At 42.1% G+C, this 22344-nt stretch overlaps 1 protein-coding gene across 3 annotated transcripts in view; it reads right to left on the reverse strand.

Annotated features, from left to right (window-relative positions):
* Positions 1-4366: 4366 nt before the first annotated feature.
* MAPK8 (mitogen-activated protein kinase 8) overlaps positions 4367-22344 on the reverse strand; it is a 46016-nt gene continuing 28038 nt past the window's right edge. Inside the window, exons 6-11 of one of the 3 annotated variants that reach the window (XM_006147725.3) lie at positions 16420-16491; positions 14824-15006; positions 14443-14567; positions 13886-13949; positions 10068-10145; positions 4367-5354 (exon numbers count right to left, since the gene is read on the reverse strand). In XM_006147725.3, the coding sequence (XP_006147787.1) occupies positions 5209-5354; positions 10068-10145; positions 13886-13949; positions 14443-14567; positions 14824-15006; positions 16420-16491 (668 nt within the window). In that variant the 3' untranslated portion in view covers positions 4367-5208. Of the gene's footprint in view, positions 5360-10067; positions 10146-13885; positions 13950-14442; positions 14568-14823; positions 15007-16419; positions 16492-16850; positions 16923-22344 lie in introns of all 3 variants that reach the window. The other 2 variants (XM_006147726.3, XM_006147727.3) reach the window with 2 other exon arrangements.

Genomic DNA, 22344 nt, shown 5'->3' on the forward strand with positions numbered 1-22344 from the left:
AGGGGAGGGATGAAAGAGGAATGACGTCGTCGAGGAAGGGAAGCAAATGTCAATGACCACAGTTAGCTTCCCAGGGCTGAAAACCTCAAACAGGAGAAGCAGTGATGAGAACACAGACGACACGGTCCGGTAGACAGCTACTTCAGTTTAGCGTCATCATTCGCTACAAGATTAACAGCTTCTCAAAAATATACCAAATATTGGGCCTACAAAAGTAATTCATTTCTTCGTAAAATTTACTAAGTTTACTCCTTCCGTAAAATGTAAGGAATGGACTGGTATCACGAGCAGGTTTCCACTTACAAAAACAGACGGTAATAATGCCAACAAGCACGGCTAACACATCTCCCAAGAAACGCAGTGAGAGATTTTACACGTGAGTGTCTCTAACTGATGCAAGGTCTGTATTTTACATACTCACTGGTTTTGTGTTGACACTGGCTAAGAAGTATTTTAATGCACATGTATAATTCGCACTCAGTAAAGATCTAACAGTAAGGGCAACAGCTTACTTGGGAAAGCATAGAAAATTAGTGTGAGGTAGTTCAATAAAAACCTAGTTTAATTTTAAGTCTTTGTGAGAATAGAACTTGTGCAAAACTAATCCACAGGTAATATTTACCAGAAATGGCCAGAAAGTGTTACTCTTACTAGACTCTCCTTAAGAGCACTTAACTAAGAGAAGTTAGTTTGAAATTGATCCAGACTTCTGTTTTCCTTACGAGTTTTCCAATTGTACCCCAACTATCCATTTCTGCTTCAATGCCCTTTACCTTTCTTCATCTTTCTTGCTATTAAGAAAAAAATTCACTTCCTCTGGTTCAGGAAACACTAAGATCAGTAGAAACACGATGCACACGAAAATGCAACAGGATACGGAGAGGCCACATGGAAGAGGGCAGCTAATGACAGATGGCGGTGGCTGGTGTCCTGCCGGTAAGAAGTGCACTGGGTCACGGGGCTTCATGCATCCACTCTACAGCTAACGCCTAATGAGCAACATCACAAACACACACAACGATATCGTTGAAAATATACTATGCGTTTTACCTCAAAATGTTGTGCAGGCTAGTGCCCAGGCAACACTGAACAGTTCAGTCTTCGTACGCGTAGCGGATACTGGCCAACAGGGTAGACCAAGTCTTATCTGTAACCAGGGAAACGGCTTCATTTGCCTGCTGCCGATCTTACTACCGGACACCGAAGTCCTCTTCACCTTCACCTTCACCTTCTCAGACGGCGTGGCAGGACCAGCATGGAAGAGGACAATGGGAAGGCCTGCAGGAAAGTCTGCTTCGCAGTCACCTCCTCTGCACTGGGAAGGGCTCGTGCGGCAGCCTTCGCATGCCAGAGGTGGGCATTTCTCTCGGGACCGTGGCGGCCGTGCCATGCCTTTCCTGACGTGGAAGGGTGCACACCAGGGCTGTTCGGCGTCGAAGGTGCACGACCACATGCAACCTGCTCGGCAAGCAGGACGAAGGAGCTGAGATGCTCTAGTTAAGCGTGTGACCACTGAGCAATCCCAACAGCACACTCTCCGAATGGTCAGTATATAACAGCGGGTAAGAGGAGAGGGACCAGGAAGACAAATGGAGAAAGGATTAGTCTCTTTCCTGACCAATAAAGTTGAGTAATAAAACTTGGTCAAAGTAATTTTCTGGCAGTAAGACAATGGGTATGTTACGTGTGTAAAACAGAAAGAACAGAATTGGAAGAAAAGTAGCTCTACACAAGTACTGCTTGATAGAAATATTATTTGTAATTTCTCTTAAAAACATACACACACAATGCTTAAGATGTTTTGAAAGTTCTAAAACAAAAAGAACCAATACATATTTAGCTTAACAAACTTAAGGGAGCAGGGGAAGCTGTGTTCAGATACTGTATTTTAAAAACCTAAGGTATGCGACATTTAACAAACAGACCTTGTTTTCAGAATATAATTTAAGAATTTTAGTTTATGTAAAGTAATAGGAGTTGGTCTTCTTTGAATTCAACTGAAAAATGAAGCCTGGCAAGTGGGAGCTGGCGTTCGCAGCAGCGATGCAGTCAGGACAGCTGGGTTTTCCCTGCTCAGCCAAAGCCTCTACCAACAGAGAGGGCCACGGGCCATCAAACTTACAATACAGGACGCTTCTGAAAGCATGGCGGCTGTTAAAGTGCAACAGTGATATAATCTAGCCTAGAGAGAAGGAAGCTGAGTAACTGTCAAACTAACATAAACGCAGAACATGCTCATGCTCAGATCTCTGCTAACACTGTAAACCCAGTCCTGTGTTCCCACGACTCAGAAGGTGCTCTACTCTCGAAACTCCAACTGGCCTCATAGTTAGTGCACCAGGTCGTATGAGCAGAAAAGGGAGGAGGCTGGAAGTCAGGACTTTACACCGTCCAAAACAAATGGGCTAATAAGTAAAGTAATATAAAAAGCTAATGTATTTTCATCTTAAATATTGCACATTAACAATGATCTAAAATACCTTACTCAAAAGAAATTTTGCGCTACGTATACAAATAAAATGCCAGGCAAATTTCCAGACACTGCATGGCGAGCTCCACCTCTTCCTGCTCCTGGGGGTCATCAATTCCACAGGCTTTCTGCCTAGAACCTTGCCACTTACGTAAGTACATTTCCCAGTTCACGACATGAAATTCCTTTTGTTCCAGAAATAACAAAAGATACCTGGGGCCAATACAGGCCAAGTGTTTCAGAAATAATGAGACTTGGATGACATTTTACTCAGGAAAAGTTCGGTTATAGAGAAATCATCCCGCAGATATAAAATGTAAACAGTGAACATACACTTGTCAGGAGCAGCACCATTCTTACACTACTAAATATCCACGTTGCAAGTTACATTAAAAATCAGGTAGAAAAGAATGAAAGACTCAGACCAAATGACCACCACTTATGCCTGCTCTGCTCATGTGAAGAAACAGTCCTTAGCAAATGACATCCTACATATGGCTGTGTGCTACTATTCTCAGATGAACGGTATATTGCTCATTTGATACGTCACCTACACAAGTCTAGGTAGGCTTGGGAACCCCTGGCATGATTACGCTACAGACAGAATGGCCAGACACACCGAGAGAACTGGTGCTCAGCTGGCTGGACTGCCAAGTAAAGGGCCCGAGGGCAACTGGAAACTGCAAAGGTCCAAGGGCCGGAGGCTGCGGGAAAGGGAGAGACCAGACTCTAGACCACTGCTGGGACCTACAGCCTGAGGAGATGACCTCAGTGTATACAAACACAGGCTCATAGCTAGTAGAAGTGAACCATCTGTTTATTTGCATTGAAATGTATTATTCATGAAGTGTCCTCTTGACTTTATGTGATCGTAGTTCTGAGCATGCCGCACACCTTTAGAATACACCATTCTTTTCACTTGAGTTCTGTTGGGTGGGGGTAAGGAGGAGGTGGCAGAGGCCCAGCATTTTCAGAAACATACTTCGAGTCCCTCTGCCATGTAGACGGCGGGGCTTTTGCCACAACCCGGGCAGGGCTGCTACCAACTGCTGCATACGCGAGGACTGGCAAGTAGCGAATATTGGAGGCCTCTTCACACGTTCATCATTTACAGTAGTTATTCCTGAATATAACTGGCTACAGGTTATTTTCCCTCATTCCTCTGGGGTTATTTCATTGATAAGCACATAACCCTGAAGGATAGTATCATGAACAAAACATCTGAAATAAATTCTAATAAAAAAACTATAAAAATCTTAAATAATTCATGATATAGGCAAGTCACCACATAATAGTTGCTTTGATAAACAAAATCTTACAAATTCAGTAAAAAAAAAAAATCAGCAGCATAAGATAAAGCAAATATGCAAAAATTTAAACCATGATAAAATAATTAGGTTTACATTATACAGTTAATTACAGCAAAAAATACAATACAGTTTTGTTGCTGTTTCTTTTAACACAACTTAGGTTTTAAATTACATCCCTTGAAATTAAAAAAAATAAACTACTTTACTACAAAATGAATTCTACATTTTTTGAAAAATCACTCAAAAATAAGACCACTGAATTGTTTTCAAAGTAGTTCTATCAATGACTGTGCTACTATTCTCAGATGAACGGTATATTGCTCATTTGATACGTCACCTACACAAGTCTAGGTAGGCTTGGGAACCCCTGGCATGATTACGCTACAGACAGAATGGCCAGACACACCGAGAGAACTGGTGCTCAGCTGGCTGGACTGCCAAGTAAAGGGCCCGAGGGCAACTGGAAACTGCAAAGGTCCAAGGGCCGGAGGCTGCGGGAAAGGGAGAGACCAGACTCTAGACCACTGCTGGGACCTACAGCCTGAGGAGATGACCTCAGTGTATACAAACACAGGCTCATAGCTAGTAGAAGTGAACCATCTGTTTATTTGCATTGAAATGTATTATTCATGAAGTGTCCTCTTGACTTTATGTGATCGTAGTTCTGAGCATGCCGCACACCTTTAGAATACACCATTCTTTTCACTTGAGTTCTGTTGGGTGGGGGTAAGGAGGAGGTGGCAGAGGCCCAGCATTTTCAGAAACATACTTCGAGTCCCTCTGCCATGTAGACGGCGGGGCTTTTGCCACAACCCGGGCAGGGCTGCTACCAACTGCTGCATACGCGAGGACTGGCAAGTAGCGAATATTGGAGGCCTCTTCACACGTTCATCATTTACAGTAGTTATTCCTGAATATAACTGGCTACAGGTTATTTTCCCTCATTCCTCTGGGGTTATTTCATTGATAAGCACATAACCCTGAAGGATAGTATCATGAACAAAACATCTGAAATAAATTCTAATAAAAAAACTATAAAAATCTTAAATAATTCATGATATAGGCAAGTCACCACATAATAGTTGCTTTGATAAACAAAATCTTACAAATTCAGTAAAAAAAAAAAATCAGCAGCATAAGATAAAGCAAATATGCAAAAATTTAAACCATGATAAAATAATTAGGTTTACATTATACAGTTAATTACAGCAAAAAATACAATACAGTTTTGTTGCTGTTTCTTTTAACACAACTTAGGTTTTAAATTACATCACTTGAAATTAAAAAAAATAAACTACTTTACTACAAAATGAATTCTACATTTTTTGAAAAATCACTCAAAAATAAGACCACTGAATTGTTTTCAAAGTAGTTCTATCAATGACTAACCGACTCCCCTCCCCTCCCTCCCCCCCAAGGCCCAAGTAGTCATCTACAGCAGCCCAGAGGTCCGGCGGATGCTTCCAGACTGCTGTCCGTATCCGAGGCCAAGGTCGGATCTGTCGACATTGAGGACACATCATTGACAGACGAGGACGACGACGGGTGCTGAGGGCCGCTGGTCACTGCTGCACCTGTGCTATGAGAGACAAGACAGCACGTCAGTTGCAGAGAGCGTTGCGGACTGAGCTCCTTGCACTGTACTGACCAACCTTAGTGGTCAATCATTTCTCCTTGGGCTTAGAAGGCCCACTGAAAAAATCACAAACAATACTCAACACAGCACTAATTGACACACATTCTTCATCATAAGCTGGCAAGAACCCTGAAAAACGTCTAGAAACCTGGAGTTCTAGCTTCCCACTTCATTTGTTTTCCAGTTCAAGACAAGACCTGTTAGTCCAAGCCACATTGAGAAATGATCCCACAGCAGTATCCACAAATGGGCTTCTGGGTGTGTGGGGCAAAAGGTGCAAAACTGTACTGAATTCTGCTAGAGCAAGGATCTCAAAGGACCATATGACTAAAACGTTAAAAACCACTGCACTATGAAAACCTTCGTTCAGTGTCTTCTCACTGAGAGAGGAAAAATCTAAACAGTATTTCTGGTACATCTTATTTTAAAGCAAAAGCCAAGACAAAAAAATAAAATCATTCTAACTGGAAGGGACCTTAGCTCAAGGCCCCAGTTTTCATGAGGCTGTATGATTAGCCAGGGCAATCAGATAAAGTTGGGGCAAGCTGTTTCCTTCACTAAAAGTGTAATCTAATAGACATCTCCTGGAGTTTAAAAACTAACAGGAATCCTTGACCAGAGACGGAGGCTTTCTCCAGGGGCAGGTGTGCCTCACGCCGGGGAGCAGAAGGAAGTAAGCCGACCGCACGCCAGCCGAGTTCTCTAGAACCACATGATCACTACGTAAGGGCCATGCCAAATCTGAGTAACACAAACCCACACTCTTAAGAACACGCTCGCAGACTAGAAACAATGGTTTTCCAAAAAATTTGAATGGTTTGAGCAGAATTTCTGGGAATGAGGTTCAGGTACCCAACGATGCCAAAAACAAACAGGGTTAAAGGCACTGCTCCTGAACCCAGCATTGCAGGGTTTCAGAATACCCCTCCATTCTGCCTAAAAACCATCAGTAAAAAAATTCAGTTAAAAATGTCCTCTTACAGCTTGCTTTCAAATGCAACAAGAAAATAGGCACGGAAATGAGAATAGGCAAATCCTTAGGGAGTGAGGAGGGGACTGGGAGACAGAAAGCAACAGGATCCACAAGGGACAGAACAGAAGACAGAAACTGAAGGGGTACAGAAAGCGGGGACCAGCAGTTAGCGTAATGGCTATGTTGCTGGATTCCCATGTAGTCGACCGCGGTTCGAGTCCCAGACCTGGTGGCTTAAACTCATGCCGGGCGCGTGTGCATGCGTGCCCAAGATCCCGAGAGAAGAATGGAGGAGAAGGGATTGCGGCTTGGCCATCCCCCCTAGGGGGTGATTTCTCGCTTTCTATCTCTCGGTCTCTCTCTGTCTGCCGAGCGCACGCGCCCTATAGCAAAAACCTCTCCCCCCCCCAAAAAAAAAAAAGAAAAGGGGCACAGAAAGCAGGCCCAGTGCCGAAGGTCTGAAAGAGAAAGGACAGGGAAAAGGTGATGACTTCCAAGACACGAGAAAGTCCATGAGGTTCCCAGAGGGAAAGTGAGCCGGTGTGCCCCAGTCCCACCAGAGCGCACCACAGAAAGCACTCTGAGCAGTGCAGGGTGCACCCCAGGGACCACACGCCCCGGCCGGCTGGGATGAGCAGCCGCACATAGGTATGCCTATAGTCTGAATTTCTTAATCAGAGGGAAATAAAATTCTAAATGCACCATAATAAACTCTTTAATCTGAAAATCAAGGCTCTAAGAAAGAGAAAACCACTTGTTCTCTCTGGACTTTAAAGCAAAGCAGTAAACCCTCAAGTTCCGGGATGGCAGTAGATGTCTCCGGTCTCAGCTCATCTCCCTCTCAGGAGCATCTCTACAGTCAGCGCAGCAAACCCACTTTAGTGTGAGCCACCAAACAAAGAGAGAAGGCAATCCACGGGCAAAACAATGTAAGTCAGTTTTTAAAATCAAGCAAAGTGGTAGTTATTTTCTGCTACTCTGATTTATCAAAGGCTATTTCTTCTGTTTTCATACATAATCAAGAACTGACTTTAAAAAAAAAGCTTAATTAACTAACATTCTTTCTTGCAAATTATAATTAAGAATCCAGGAAATTTCAGAAACCTCAAGTCCTATCCTTTCAATACTGAATTATTATGTGACCATAGCTAGTTCTATTTAGGGTTCAAATTATTCATTTTTAAGTTGAAAACAAATACAACTGCTCTATTTATTTTGAAAGATTACCACGTCTACTTGAACACTTGGTACTCAGGATGTAGCCATTCACTGGCAGAGTGCGCTGACGGCCCAAAAATGTACTTTCTGAAGCCCACCTGAGGCCTCGTCGTGAACTGCTCCGTTACACTGCTACTATGCAGCAGTACAAAGCTAGTCAATAAACTATACTATAATAGCATTTATGATACAGCTCTTAGTTTGTTATAAACTGTTAACAAAAAAGGGCCATTTTCAAAATAGGTAAAAAGTTGTCAAAAGCAATTTAAGTTTTTAAAAAATTTATTATTTATTTATTTTGAGCAGAGAGAGAAAGGGGGAAGTAACGAAGCAATCTGCCAGGTCCACGACTCGAACCAGGGTTGGCCATGTGGGAGTCTAGCACCCTAACCACCATGCCACCTGCTGGCCCCAGCAATTTAGTTTTCAATGAGATTCTTATTATAACTTGGAAGATGGCATTTATGATCAAACATTTAAAATACACTAAAATGTAACCAAAAATGTCAAAGGAAGCTATACAAATTATTTAAATAATGTTTACAGTGTAACAGAAGGGGCATCTGGAGTACAATTAAAAACCTCACCCACAAACAAGATGCTCGATACACTACCCATTTTCTCTTAGAACGCATTCAAGTTTTAGAACGATTAAATGTCACAGGTCATTCAAAATCGAAACCAATCTTTTGAAATACTGCTCAGCCTCTGAGGTACAGATCAAATTTCACCTTTTCCATTAAGCTGTCTTGACCTCTAAAGCCAGGGACATCCTGTGGCCAGCTAGAGGCAATCAGTGTCAGGTGCTGGAAAAACCCCATCCCCTCTGAGGCTGTGACAGGTTACGAGCAGGGAGTCCCAGTATGCCAACACAGGGGACACCTGACACATCAGGCTCTGTTACCTGCGCTGCAGCCAAACCCCTGGCACTGAGAGGATAGGCAGTCCACTTTCACTGTTAAACTGCTGTTAAAGGACCCAGAGAGTTTGCTGTCTCTGCCCGCCGTTCCACATAAGCACACAGGAATCCTCTGGGACGCTGGGTGCACATCCCACTTCCCGCTCAGGTCAACAGAAGCTGACGTGGGCCAAACCGCCTGTGTGCAGGCGCATCCCTCCAGAGCTCACACTGGATATGTGTGTCCCCCAGGACTTAACGGAGTCCCCTTACCTGATGGAGGAGTCTACGGGCACAACAAAGTCCATGGGAGCCAGCCACAGTGACAGAGCTCCCCAATGGAAGTCACACCTCACCCCATTCTCAGCACAGCTGTGCCCAGACAGCTGCCCCCGCCATCATCTTTCTGGTGTGGGGTGTATTTTTCTGTTCGAATCTTCACTTTTCTATCAAAACTTCTTTGTCCTACTTTACTTGTCTGTGCAGCTTCTTTCTGTACCTCGGGGCAGGTCGCTAACCTTCGAGGCCTGGACACAGAGAGCCCAGCATTCCACGCGCTCCCGAGTTCCCCCACCTGCTAACAGTTACTGCATTCATCATTCCTACAGGTATTTTCAGAGCTTTAGTTTCCTGACCTGTAAACTTTGCATAACCCTCCCTCCCTGCCTTGGGGGTTCCCAGGAGTAATGAAGTAAGTGCACAGTCCACCAGTGTCCGTCACGTGGCACATATTAATCTGCCCATTAGTATTAAAAAGGGCCAGTCGAGGTTTCCCTCCATTCTTTATACTCTTTTTTTCTTTTTTTTTTGGAGAGGTTCTCGCTATAGGGCATGCACGCTTGCCAGACAGAGAGACAGAAAGTGAGAAATCACCCCCCAGGGAGGATGGCCATGCCACAATCCCTTCTCCTCCATTCTCCTCTCGGGATCTTGGTCACGCACACACCCGCGCCCAGCATGAATCTAAGCCACCAGGTCCGGGACTCGAACCGCGGTTGACCACTTGGGAGTCCAGCAACACAGCCATTACGCTAACTGCTGGTCCCTATACTCTTATTGAATGTCAGATCAGCTCATGATAAAAAGCACTGAACCAATCCTCTCCTTGGAGATGCAATACTTTCCAGTGCATGTATGTCACTGCCTCAGTTCAGCAAGTCAGAACACCAGAGAGAGAGATGGTAACTTGGTGTCAGAGGCACCAAACTGATCAGTGATGCTCCGATAGGAAGATAAGTACACTGAGATTTTAAAAATTTCTTCCTAAAAGACAATGCAATAATGCAATGCAGAACTGTTTTAAATTTGTTACTCAAAAGAATTCAGTATCACAGAGAGAGACAAGCACTTTATGGTCAGTTGCAATACATTAGTGTAAAGCATTCTTATGACAGCGTACCTATGTATTCGACATAACCACCCAAATGCACTCCTATTACTTACAAAACCCTGACTAGTAACGATAGATAAACAAGTATCGAGAGTTGTGCAGACACCAGCCATCGAAGACTACAATATAAGAAGTAAGCTGTAACTGTAACCAAGCTCATATTATAACCAACCTAAAGGAGAAGGCTGCCCCCGTATAACTCCGTTCTTGGTTCTCTCCTCCAAGTCCATCACTTCCTTGTATATCAATTCTGAAAAAGAGGTGGACAAAACGAACTTTCCAAAGTCTGAAAGGCAATGTCACCAAGGTGATTTAAGTCACAGATTTCAATTTTTTTTTTTGTTTGGTTGGGTGTTTTTTTTACACAGTAAGTACTTCAAATAGTGTCCTTTAGTATCCAATAGGTTCCAAAAGCACCAATCAAGGAGTCCTAAGTGTCAATAATAAGGCCTTTACCAGAATTATACCTTTACCATGGATTATACTGAAATACTTGTGCTGTAACCAGTGTTTCCAGGGCGGGTTAAAGGGCAGAGTGGGGGGTCAGAGGCATCCTTCTCTCACTCCATCAGCATCTTACACTACAGTGGACCATATGCCACGTATCACTCTACTACGAGTGCTTTCTAACTGTGCTGTCAGTGAGGGTTCGGACCACGCTTGTCTTCTTTTTTTTTAGTAGAGGTTTTGGTATGTGTGCTTGGCAGAGAAAGACAGACAGTGAAAAGGAAAGTGAGAACCCCCCCCCCAAAAGGGGAATGGCCATGCTTCAATCCCTTCTCTTCCATTTGCCTCTTGGGATTTGGGGCATGCACACACACACAATGAGCTTCAAGCTACCAGGTCCAGGACTTGAACCGCAATCAGCCATGTGGGAGTTCAGCAATGTAACCACTACACCATCTGCCGGCCCCAAACTACGCTTGTCTTAATTAGCTTCTATTTCCTGAGCCCTGGGCACAGTACTTGGTGCACTTCAGAAGCTCAATTAGCTATCTGCTGAACACATTTAAATCAGAAAGTATATGAAAGTGTCTTTATTCGGAATGGATTACACATTTTTATTAAAATAAAGCAGGCGCTATATTTCAACTCCTTATGAGTAGTACAGTATGATAGCTCCCACTACCCAGAAAACGTCCTCATGGGCTTCCCATTCCCTTACTAGGTTTCTGGATAGCAGTGAGGACTCTCCGAGTGAGGAGAAACCTTGCTGCTCTGTGAGCCTTCTGCCCGACATCTATCTGGCAGTTCAGACAGAAAGTGGCATGTGCCTGTGAGCCTGTGTGTCTATTAAAGAACCTTCTAGCACCAACCAGAAGGTTCTTCAGTGGACTCATTACTCATTATCTTCTGTGGGACATGAAATCTTTTGAGAATTGTATAACAGCAATAAATCCTCTTCTAAGAGAAATACACAAACAAAAATGCTGCACAGAATTTCAGAATCTATAATTCCTAAAGATAACACTTCAGATAGAGAACTTGATTACTCCCATTTTCATGTTGGTAACAGGGTGTAACGTGTGGAGTGCTGGAATGAACAAAACTGGCGATACTGAGGTTTGCATGCCATGGTAAACTTGGGCTTGAAGGGAGAAAAAGAAAGCTCTGACAAAAGAAAGAACAAGAGGTGACTTTCTTCAAAGAAACAAAAAGGGAAGATGAGCACTGCACACAGGATGAAAATAGCACCCTTCATGGGAACAGCTCAAGCAGAGGAAGCAAGCTAATTAAATGTGCTAACCAGGCACAGCAGTCTGCAGCTGACGGCTTTGGCAACGGAGTTTTCTTTTTGCTCTGAAGCTAAACTCACATGCAGAGCTTGAAAAAGTCAGACTGGGTAATTACTGAAATGCATTTGGGGTTGAGGAAAAAACACAGGTAAACTTTAAAAGTTGTCAAAAGCAGGACCAGCAGTTGGCATAATGGCTACAACGCTGGAGTCCCATGTCGTCAACCAAGGTTTGAGTCCCGGACCCAGTGGCTTAAACTCACACCAGGTGTGTGTGGCGTGTGTGCCCAAGATCCTGAGAGGAGAAGGGAAGAGAAGGGACTGTGGTGTGGCCATCCCCACTGGGGGGTGATTTCTCACTTTCTGTCTCTGTCTTTCTGGCAAGTACACGTGCCCTATAGCAAAAACCTCTCCCCCCCAAAAAAGCTGTCGAAAGCCCCCAATACATACACAAACGAGAACAGTGTGACACTAACGTTAATGTGCACCTCGCTTACAGCTAAGATCTCCGAGGCTGGCAACATAACGAACTGTGCACCACAACTCGCAGGGTTCTCTTTCTTTGTGGTACATGTGGTACATGTTACAATTTTGGGCCTATTAAAATACTTTGAAATATCATATAAATGAAAGGGATAGGGCTAACCCATGGCCTAGTGGTCAATGGTGCTGGATCCCACATGGCTGACTGCCTAGTCCCAGACCTTGTCCAAGTGGCTTGATAAACACAGTGGGCATGTGTAGCCCCAAAATCCTCAAAAGAGGGAGAGAAGGAGAAGAAGGGATTGCAGTGTGACCATGCCCCATGACAGCGCTTTCTCACCACTCTCCACCCCATCAGCCCCCACCCCACCTGCTACGAGCTCACATACCCTATGACAAATTGGAGGAAAAAGGACACAAAAATATAGAGTAGAGCTGACTCCACAGTGCAGCTAATAATGCACTGCTCTGAAAAAGATGGAACCCACATGGCGACCATGGTTCCAATCCACACCATTACCCAAGGCCCGTCATGCTGGAGGAAGGGGACTGCAGCACGACCAGACTCTGTGGAAGAGCTCAACTCACTCTCATTTTCATGTGCATGCACAAATGCTCTAACATGAATAAAGAAAAAAAGGTAAAAAAAAAAATAGTGAAAATATTGGGTAAATACTGTGATATACACTCTGGCCCAGAGTTTAATTCACGCTCTGATTCATGCTTGTCCAGTCCTCAGGATATGTCCTGGCACCCTAGTCTCCATCCAGGTCAGTTGCTCAGGGCTCTGCTAATCCCAAGTCTCCCAAAGTCAACTCAGAGGAGACTAATCTCTGGCTATTCTTGAGAGGAAAGAATCAAATTCATCCTTTTCAAATGACGTGTGGGTGTAAATGTATCACCTGCTCAGGTGTACACCTCCCAGTCCCTCTGCCTTCCCTGCAGGTAGACACTCAGCTCTAAATGCTAGGTCTTCTGCTTCTACTTCATGATGAGGTTAAAAAGAAAAGGACCAAGTGATTTGCCCGAAGTCAAATAGCCAATAAAAACGTGGTTGAAACACTAATGACAATACAAATGGAGTTATATGGTATCTGAAAATTACCTGGCCCAAAGGTCCCAGGGAATCTCTAAAAAAAACATGTTTCTATGATTGCTGCAGTCTGAACAGATCCCTCAAACACTCATGTGTTGAGTCACTGTAAGAGGGTTAAGAGCATGAAAACGGATCCAGGTAAGGTGTCAAAAGGGGGCCTTCGGGAGGAGAGCAGGACTAAGGTCACCAGGCAGGGACTCCACGAGTGAGCTGGGGTGGGCTGACCAGGAGAGGGAGCGAGAGAACAGAGTGTGGACAGCAGTGCTGCTCTGCTCTTACCTTCCTTTTCAATGGCCAGAGGGCACACTGCTCACCAGAGAAACAGAGGAGGAAGCATTCCCCCAGAGGGGTATAGTCACGCCTCAATCTTTCCTCCTCCATTTCTCCATCCTGTTGAGATTTTGTGCACATACACATGTGCACCCAGTGTTTCAAGATTCAAAAAGACTGTTTCAAGCCATGGGGCTGGGATTTAAACAATGGTCAGCCATGGGATCCAGCTCCCTTAACCACTAGGCTATGGGGCAGGCCTTACTCTCGTCTTTTATGAAAATGTTAATAATCGTATTACCAGATATCAGGAATAACAGAAAGTATCCACTTCTCTAACATGATGAATAAATCACCATAAAAGCCAGCAGCTTCCGCTTTCTCTCTGAGAACTGGTGACCGTTACCTTTCCACTCTTCTATCGTGTGTTCCCTTTCATCTAACTGCTTGTCAGGTATCTTTGGTGGTGGCTGAAAAACATAAGGAACGAGAACTGAGTCACTTCTCTTGGGAGTATGTGAATTCTTCATAGTTATCTGAATATCTGCCAGACAGGGACTTATAAAAACCCAGACTGACCAATCATCAACAACATTCTTCATTTCAGGAAAAAAAGATATTTAACATCTTCTTTTCTTCTCATTTTTCAACTGTCACATTTCATTAATATCAGAATTCTGCTATGCTCTGGATACAATAACGTGTTTCACTCAGAACTCTCGACATCCTCCCTCCTCTGGAGGTGGGCACGAGGACAAGAAACAGTGGGAGGTCACTTGATTTTGTGGGAGCTACATGGGTATGCACATTAGCTTAAGACATATATTATATGCAACAACAACAGAAAAAACCCATCATCAGGTATCTCAATTTTAATTTAAAAATACTAGTTCTCTTCCACACGTAGCTTAATTCTAACGCTAAGAATGCAGTATGTTTTCAAGCATTAAGAGAAGAACTCACAGCTTCTGCTTCGGAAGGGTCATACCAGACATTGATATACGGGTGCTGGAGAGCTTCGTCTACAGAGATCCTTTTAGACGCATCTATTACCAGCATTTTGGATAGTAAATCTCTTGCCTGACTGGCTGCAAAAACAATGATGTTAATGTACAGGTATCTATGAAGGTTCTCACATTATCAATACATTTCAGAAATTTGAGATGATCTTTTATTTAAAAAGTATAAAATCAGACCACACATATGATCAAAAAATAAAAGATAAAAATAACTGAAACCTCACTCTGTCCTACCACCCAAGATAATCTTGCACTATGACTGGTGAGAATCTGAATACACACACACCCCCAAAATGAAATTAAATGCAAACAGTTGTGAAAGTACCTTTAAGTTTGTTGTGCTCTGAGTCAGCTGGGAAAAGTACGTCAGGGAAGAGCTTCTCGAAGCTATAGCCCGCATACTTAGGTCTGTTTTCAACGTAAGTCCTTACTGTTGGCTGCAGTTTCTTCATGAATTCAGGACATGGTGTTCCAAGCTGCTCAATAACTTTATTCCACTGATCAATATCTAGTATCATGTAGCTAAGAAAAATCCTCTGAATCTAGCGTTCAACATATTAGACACAGTCATATTGAAACACAAGCAAGAATGTTTTTAAAAATCCTAAGAAAGAATGTGGCAGTTATAAATTTTATCTCACAGCCACCTTGCAAAGATAATGACTGTAGGTGGACAGAAATGATCAATAAATAAGCTTTGTTAACCTTATTTATTGTGTGTGTATGTGCACGCTTTGTGTGTGTGTGTGTGTGTGTGTGTGTGTGCACGCATGCATGCACGCACCAATACTGATTTTACCAAGAAAAGGAAAGCTTAAACTCACAAATTCTAAATGCAAATTCTAAGTGACTGAAAGAATAATGGTAATTACTATCTACAGGGACTCTAAATACAAACTACATGAAATTTACTTTTTTTCCCCCAGCTTATCGGAAAACATGAATGCATTTTCTAGAAAATGCAAAGTATTTCCAGAATCTTTTCTGCTTTTCTGAGTTTTCTACACTAACAGAAAATAACCAGTAAGAATAAAAAGGATGGTTTTGATAGAACTGGCATTTTCCTTGCCATTCTTTGCTCAGCGTATGTGAGTAAAATGTTTTTAAGCCCTGAAACTTATGAGAAAGGTTGTTTCAGTAAGTTTCAAGGTCAGGACTGCTTGCGCTCCCTCCTCCTAGTCTGTGCATGTTCAACCCCTGAAGACCATCGCCTAAAACTCTCTTATCATCACCTAGTACATGCAGGTGCCCCACTCCTCCCCTAAAACAATCCTAAATGCTACCAGTTATTAAACACGTGAGCAGATCACTGTTAATACAGCAGACTGGTAAGAAAAGACACTAGATCTTAGCCAAAAGGCTGAGGAGCGACCACTGTTAGTGTAAAATATCGAGTAGTCCGATGAACCAAAGCATAAATCCAAGTCTCACTGTCACCATATGGAACTACCACTGCTGATATTCTCAGGTGAAAAGATCAGTATGTTATGTTGAATGAGACAACAATCAAAAAGACACAAAACACACAGAACATTAAAAAAAGGAGGTGGGGGGACAAAACAAAAGCATGACCAGAAGCAACAGGTGACTTCCAAGTTCATAATAAGGCCTGAGCATGTTTAGACTCACTCAAGTGTACAATTAATAGAGAATTTTAATGCGAGCCATGATTCTCAATCTAGGTTAAATAAGACAACTCAAAGCCAGCAAATGACTGTGAACAACTACACTTGAGCAGCGTTCAGAATTCACATATGGAACAGTCACGAGGGGAAACAAAGTCTATGTCAAGTTGCAGGTGGTATTTTGGAAGCAATACTTGGTATTAGGGAGAGACAAAATACATGATACCTGACCAAGCCGAAGTGATGCCATACATTTTGACCTTTAGAAACTAAGTTTAGGCCAAAGACAAGGATACGATCTGTACCTGGGAACAAAACACCACCTTTGATCATTTCTCCCATGATGCACCCAACTGACCAAATGTCAACTGAAAACAAAATGCAATGACATTAACATAAAGATTTTGGTTAAAATAAAAAATATATAAACATTAAAAAAAAATCACGCACACCATGTATACTTTAAAATCATGGAAAGCAGTATAAAATAAAAGTGAGTGACAGTGAGTGTGCTCTGACTACCAGCAGAGACTGTACGTCCTACTGCCAGATGCAGCCTACAAACATCCCAGCTTCCTGTTTCCACCATTTTTTTGAACTATAACAGCCACAAACTTTAAGTCTATGTAACACACCTGTTTACGTCATTGTAGCAGATTCGTTTCTTTAGAGTGCATAGGGAAGCCCGCCGCCTAACTAAGTAACTGCTGCAGCAGCACAAGGATACAGTCCCTTCCTGGAAAGAGGATTTTGTGGCAAACCATTTCTCCCATAATGCACCCCACAGACCATAAATCCACTATATGTGTGCAGCACAAAGAAGGAAAAGCAAAGCAAAAGGTCATTAAAATCAAAGAAGCATAATATGATTGCATTATATAAAAACTGCAAAACATCACACAAAAAAAAGTGACTTTAATTTTAGCTAATGGAATAAGTTAAAACACAAAATATTTTTCAAAAGGCTCTTCAGTTCACGAAAGAAAATATGAAGTGTGGCATTTTAACTACGAATCTAATTTTAAAGTGAGAGCTATGCACAGAAAATGAAGAAATAAAAAACCTGTAGTTTGCAACCGAGAATCTCTTCATAGCATACGAAACACAGACTTCATAAACACATGCACAGGAGGCAGCAGCACGTGCGTGAGGCAGTAAGGTTATCAAGTCTTTACACTACTTTGAGGTTCAACTGTGCATTTTGCTCTCTCTTTAAGCCAAATAAAAGTAAAAAGCATGAGCAGAAATAATTAAGCATACTGAAATATTTAGCAGAAAGAATGTTTCTATGAATAATTATAGTAAAAAGTTAATCTAAAGCTCTGAAAACATTTTCAACCTGAACTGCCTAATTTATTTTGGAAGTGGTATGTTTACTCTGAATTAAAGGCAATTATTTTCTTAACGTCACGTCACATTTACTCTACTTATCCCAAAAGGCCCAAGTCCATTCCATGATGAACAGCTCATCAGTTAGGACAGCTCAGGAAGAGAAGTGTGATTTCATGTTTCCTACCTAAAGGTTTTTAAACCTGTAAAAACCAAACGGCTTTTGGTTTAAGAATTTGGATTTGGCCAGATTCAGTAGGGAGGTTCTCACAGATCTGTCGTCCAGAGTCTCTCCCGGCAAACAACGAGCCCTGCCAACTTCAAATGGGAACCCTCGTCAGTGCTGAAAAGAATCTGCTAGACACAGAAACAGGCAACTGGGGGTTCTCTCCCTGTTCATTAAAACTAACAACACGTTCTAAAATGTTATACCATTGGGCTTGAAAATCAGACAAAAGAGAGAAAGTGTTTGCCATTTAATAGGAAAAGAGGGAATGAGAAAAGTAAAGGGAAAAGACTTAAAAATTTGTACTTGGCTTTGAAATCAAGTCTGAAGGCAACATTTCTTTGCAAGCAGAAGAGGAAAAGGGCAGAAGTGGGTGTTGGGAAGAAATACATCCTTTACCCACGTTGGAGGGATTAGAAAATTGAAGCCTGCAGGTTTCAGTACATTTTTACATGAAGAGACTTCTGGTTCACTGAAGAGTCTTAGGGGCTAAACTGGGAATAACTTCTAAAATTCTGTGAAATTCGTTTCCCTAAAACTTTGTATTAAAATGCATATACATCTTTTTATATCTGTTGTATGAAAGGATAAATCTTTTAAAGGAAAACTTAATATTTATAAATCAGTCCATCAAAGAAAAATTCTTTCTGAGATTTTCATTTTTGGTAAAAATCTGTTAAAATAAATCTTTTCTACAGATTTTATAGAGAAAGGCAAACTTCAGTTAAATATCCAGGACAAAAATTTATCTTCAGAAATACCCAGTTTTAAACAAAAAGATTTTTCGCTATAGGGCGCGTGCACTTGCCAGAAAGACAGAGACAGACAGAAAGTGAGAAATCACCCCCCAGGGGGGATGGCCATGCCGCAATCCCTTCTCCTCCATTCTCCTCTCGGGATCTTGGGCACGCACGCACACGCGCCCGGTGTGAGTTTAAGCCACCGGGTCTGGGACTCGAACCGCAATCGACTACATGAGTCCAGTAGAAATACATCCTTTACCCACGTTGGAGGGATTAGAAAATTGAAGCCTGCAGGTTTCAGTACATTTTTACATGAAGAGACTTCTGGTTCACTGAAGAGTCTTAGGGGCTAAACTGGGAATAACTTCTAAAATTCTGTGAAATTCGTTTCCCTAAAACTTTGTATTAAAATGCATATACATCTTTTTATATCTGTTGTATGAAAGGATAAATCTTTTAAAGGAAAACTTAATATTTATAAATCAGTCCATCAAAGAAAAATTCTTTCTGAGATTTTCATTTTTGGTAAAAATCTGTTAAAATAAATCTTTTCTACAGATTTTATAGAGAAAGGCAAACTTCAGTTAAATATCCAGGACAAAAATTTATCTTCAGAAATACCCAGTTTTAAACAAAAAGATTTTTCGCTATAGGGCGCGTGCACTTGCCAGAAAGACAGAGACAGACAGAAAGTGAGAAATCACCCCCCAGGGGGGATGGCCATGCCGCAATCCCTTCTCCTCCATTCTCCTCTCGGGATCTTGGGCACGCACGCACACGCGCCCGGTGTGAGTTTAAGCCACCGGGTCTGGGACTCGAACCGCAATCGACTACATGAGTCCAGTGACAGCCATTACACTAATTACTGGTCCCAAACAAAAAGATTTTTGAATGTGTAAGCATGAGACGCTATCTCCTGGTTTGATGAACACAAAAAAAAAAACCCATGACAACCCTTTAAAACTAGTATTAACAAAATTAGTTTTAAAGGATCTAATAGTTTCATTTATTAGGACATTTAAACTGGCTTGTATTTCCAAAATGCTCTGAGGTAGTCTGCAATAAAAGATAAAGTATGGTTGTTAAAATGGGCATAGGGAGGTGTTACTAAAAGGAAGTGGTACTCACGTTTAAGTTTTCTGGCTGATTTAATAATCAGGATTAAACACATGTGACTCAGTTTCCCAGGCATGGGGGCATGGAGACAGTGGCTGATTTACAGAATTCGTATGTAGAGAGGGAAGCTTGTCAACTCTTTGTAGGACAGCTTTTCTCAGTGCTAACTTCTGGTAGGAAGCTACTCCCAAATCATATTCATAGGACACTGACATGTTACACAGTATTTGTGACAATCAATGGTTTTAGAGCCAATGAAAAAGCAATGTTCATATTGGTCACTTGAAATATCAACATAAAAAAAATCTTCAAATTTTAGATAGATGGTAAGAAAACAGAATAGCATTTTTACTTAGAAAAAGATTGACAGTAAATGTAATTTTCTTTAACCTCATGTCTAAGATTGATAAAGAGAATCAAATACACTCACATGTAATACTACGTGGGTGAGGTTCTTCAAAAAGTTCATGGAAATGCTAATTATAAAAAGTCTATGTCTGGATTTCACTTTTTTTTTTTTAAACCAAAACAAACCTATACTGTAATTCCATTTTTCCACAAACTTTCTGAAGTCCCTGTGTGTGTGCTATTTTCTTAAAGCAGGACACCAGCTTTGATGAAAATTACTGCTTCCTCAAGAGGTCACCTTAATTATCCATTAATTGTCGAGCAGCTTTACTGTAGCTCTTCGGTTTACACAAAGTGCTACTGCTATGACTTTTAATTTCACAGGGTCAGAAATACGGTCAAATATCACCAACGCATAGTAGGATTCCTGCTAGGAATAGACCGTCAATACACGATGGGCTTTCTTCCGTCAGTCAGAAATGCTCATTTCGGTCACAGGCAGCAGAGGGCATGTATTCTGTCTCAGGGGCCATGGCAATTAATTATTTATCCAATGATACTACTGATGGGATGTGTTTGTAGTTAAATAAACAGGACCCCCAAGACTTTCCAAACATTAAAACACAATTTATAGTTACTCTCAAACTCTTAGTACATATTTCAAACAGTGATACATACTTAACTCCATGCACTTCTGCCTAAGCATGGTCAAAAGAAACCAAAAACGCTCTGCCAGAGGGCATTTCAAATAGAATAGCGTGTGCTGACCGTTCTCCTTGTAGCCCATGCCGAGGATGACCTCGGGCGCTCGGTAGTAGCGAGTCACTACGTAAGGCGTCATCATGAAGCTGGTCCCCGCTGTCCTGGCCAGCCCGAAGTCAAGGATCTTCAAAGTGCAGTCTGACTTTACTACTATGTTGCTGGGCTTTAAGTCCTTAAAAAAAAAAAAAAATGAAAAATGATACATATAAAGATTTTATAGTTCACAATCAAGTCATCTTATCACCTATAAAATAATTCACGTTCATTTTTCTCACTATAATATCACTGCATAAATTTATCATAAAAAGGCAAACATGAAAAATCCACTTCATGGGAACCAGCAGTTAGTGTAATGGCTGTGTCGCTGGACTCCCACGTAGTCTACCACGGTTCGTGTCCCAGACCCGGTGGCTTAAGACTCATGCCGGGCGCATGTGCGTGTGTGCCCAAGATCCTAGGAGGAGAATGGAGGAGAAGGGATTGCGGCGTGACCATCCCCCCGGGGGGTGATTTCTTGCTTTCTGTCTCTCTGTCTCTCTCTGTCTGTCTGGCGAGCGCACACGCCCTATAGCAAAAACCTCTCCAAAAAAAATCCACTTCATGGCACTGTTTATACATACGTACAGTTACAGAAGTTAGTACTGTTTTCTGTACTAGCAAATAGGAATTGCCAAATACAGTAAATGGGGTTTGGAAAGAAATCTCAAAGCCCACCTAAGAGCTATTATAGGAAGAGTCGTAAGCTGGCATTAATATTCATTTGCATACTAAAGTACCGATTTTTAAAAATCTCACTGCAAGTCACAAAACAGTGTATATACCTATGACAAATCAGGGTTATTCTGTCAATCTAGCAAACTCTTATCTGATTCTTCAGAATGACAGAGGTGCAGTTCTAAAGGACCAAAATAGTCATTATCCATTTTGTCATCCCTAATTTCGCACCTGGAATACACAAATTTGCTCATATTTTTTTTTCTGCTTGTACAGAGAGAATTACCATTGTTTTGGTGCCATTAATCCATAGAATTACCTGCCGCTACTACTAAATAAAGTCTCTGTAAAGAGTTTTCCACACGACCTCAACCTCGAAGAATGCTGTTCTATGCCCGTTAAAAGGAGAGTAGTGGGACCAACACTCATGGGGCCCTTTCAGCATATCTCGCCTCTTTGCCTCATTCAATCCTACCATGCACCAAAGGACCAGAGAAGAAAGCAGCATATTCCCACAACACGAGTACACCGCACTGTCTGCACTGAGGTGCAGCACATGTATTACATACCAGTGACGAATACGAAAGAGGCAAAGACGACTTCGACCTGAAAGACAGTTACATTTGTACTGTCCACATCCAGAAAAGCGCGTATATCATCTTTAACACACTAACAGTCCCTTGGGCCAGCCTGTGGCTTGGTAGATACAGTGGCTGGATCCCACATGGCCAACCATGTGGTTAAAGTCCTAGACCCAATGGTTTGAAAAACAGGCTGGGCAGTGTATGATGTGCCCATCCAAAATCCTGAAAGAAAGACAGAGGAGAGGACACTGTGGCGTGACCATGCCCCATGGTGTGGGAGGCTTTCTTTCTCTCTCTCTCTTTCTCTTTCTCTCCCCCTACCCCAGGAACCTTACACACAGTCTAGCAACCTAAAAAAAAAAAAAAAAAAAAAAAAAAAAAAAAAAAACCCCAAAATAA

The sequence above is a fragment of the Tupaia chinensis genome, unplaced genomic scaffold (genome assembly GCF_000334495.1).
Source record: "Tupaia chinensis unplaced genomic scaffold, TupChi_1.0 Scaffold000221_1, whole genome shotgun sequence".
Taxonomy (NCBI): domain Eukaryota; kingdom Metazoa; phylum Chordata; class Mammalia; order Scandentia; family Tupaiidae; genus Tupaia; species Tupaia belangeri.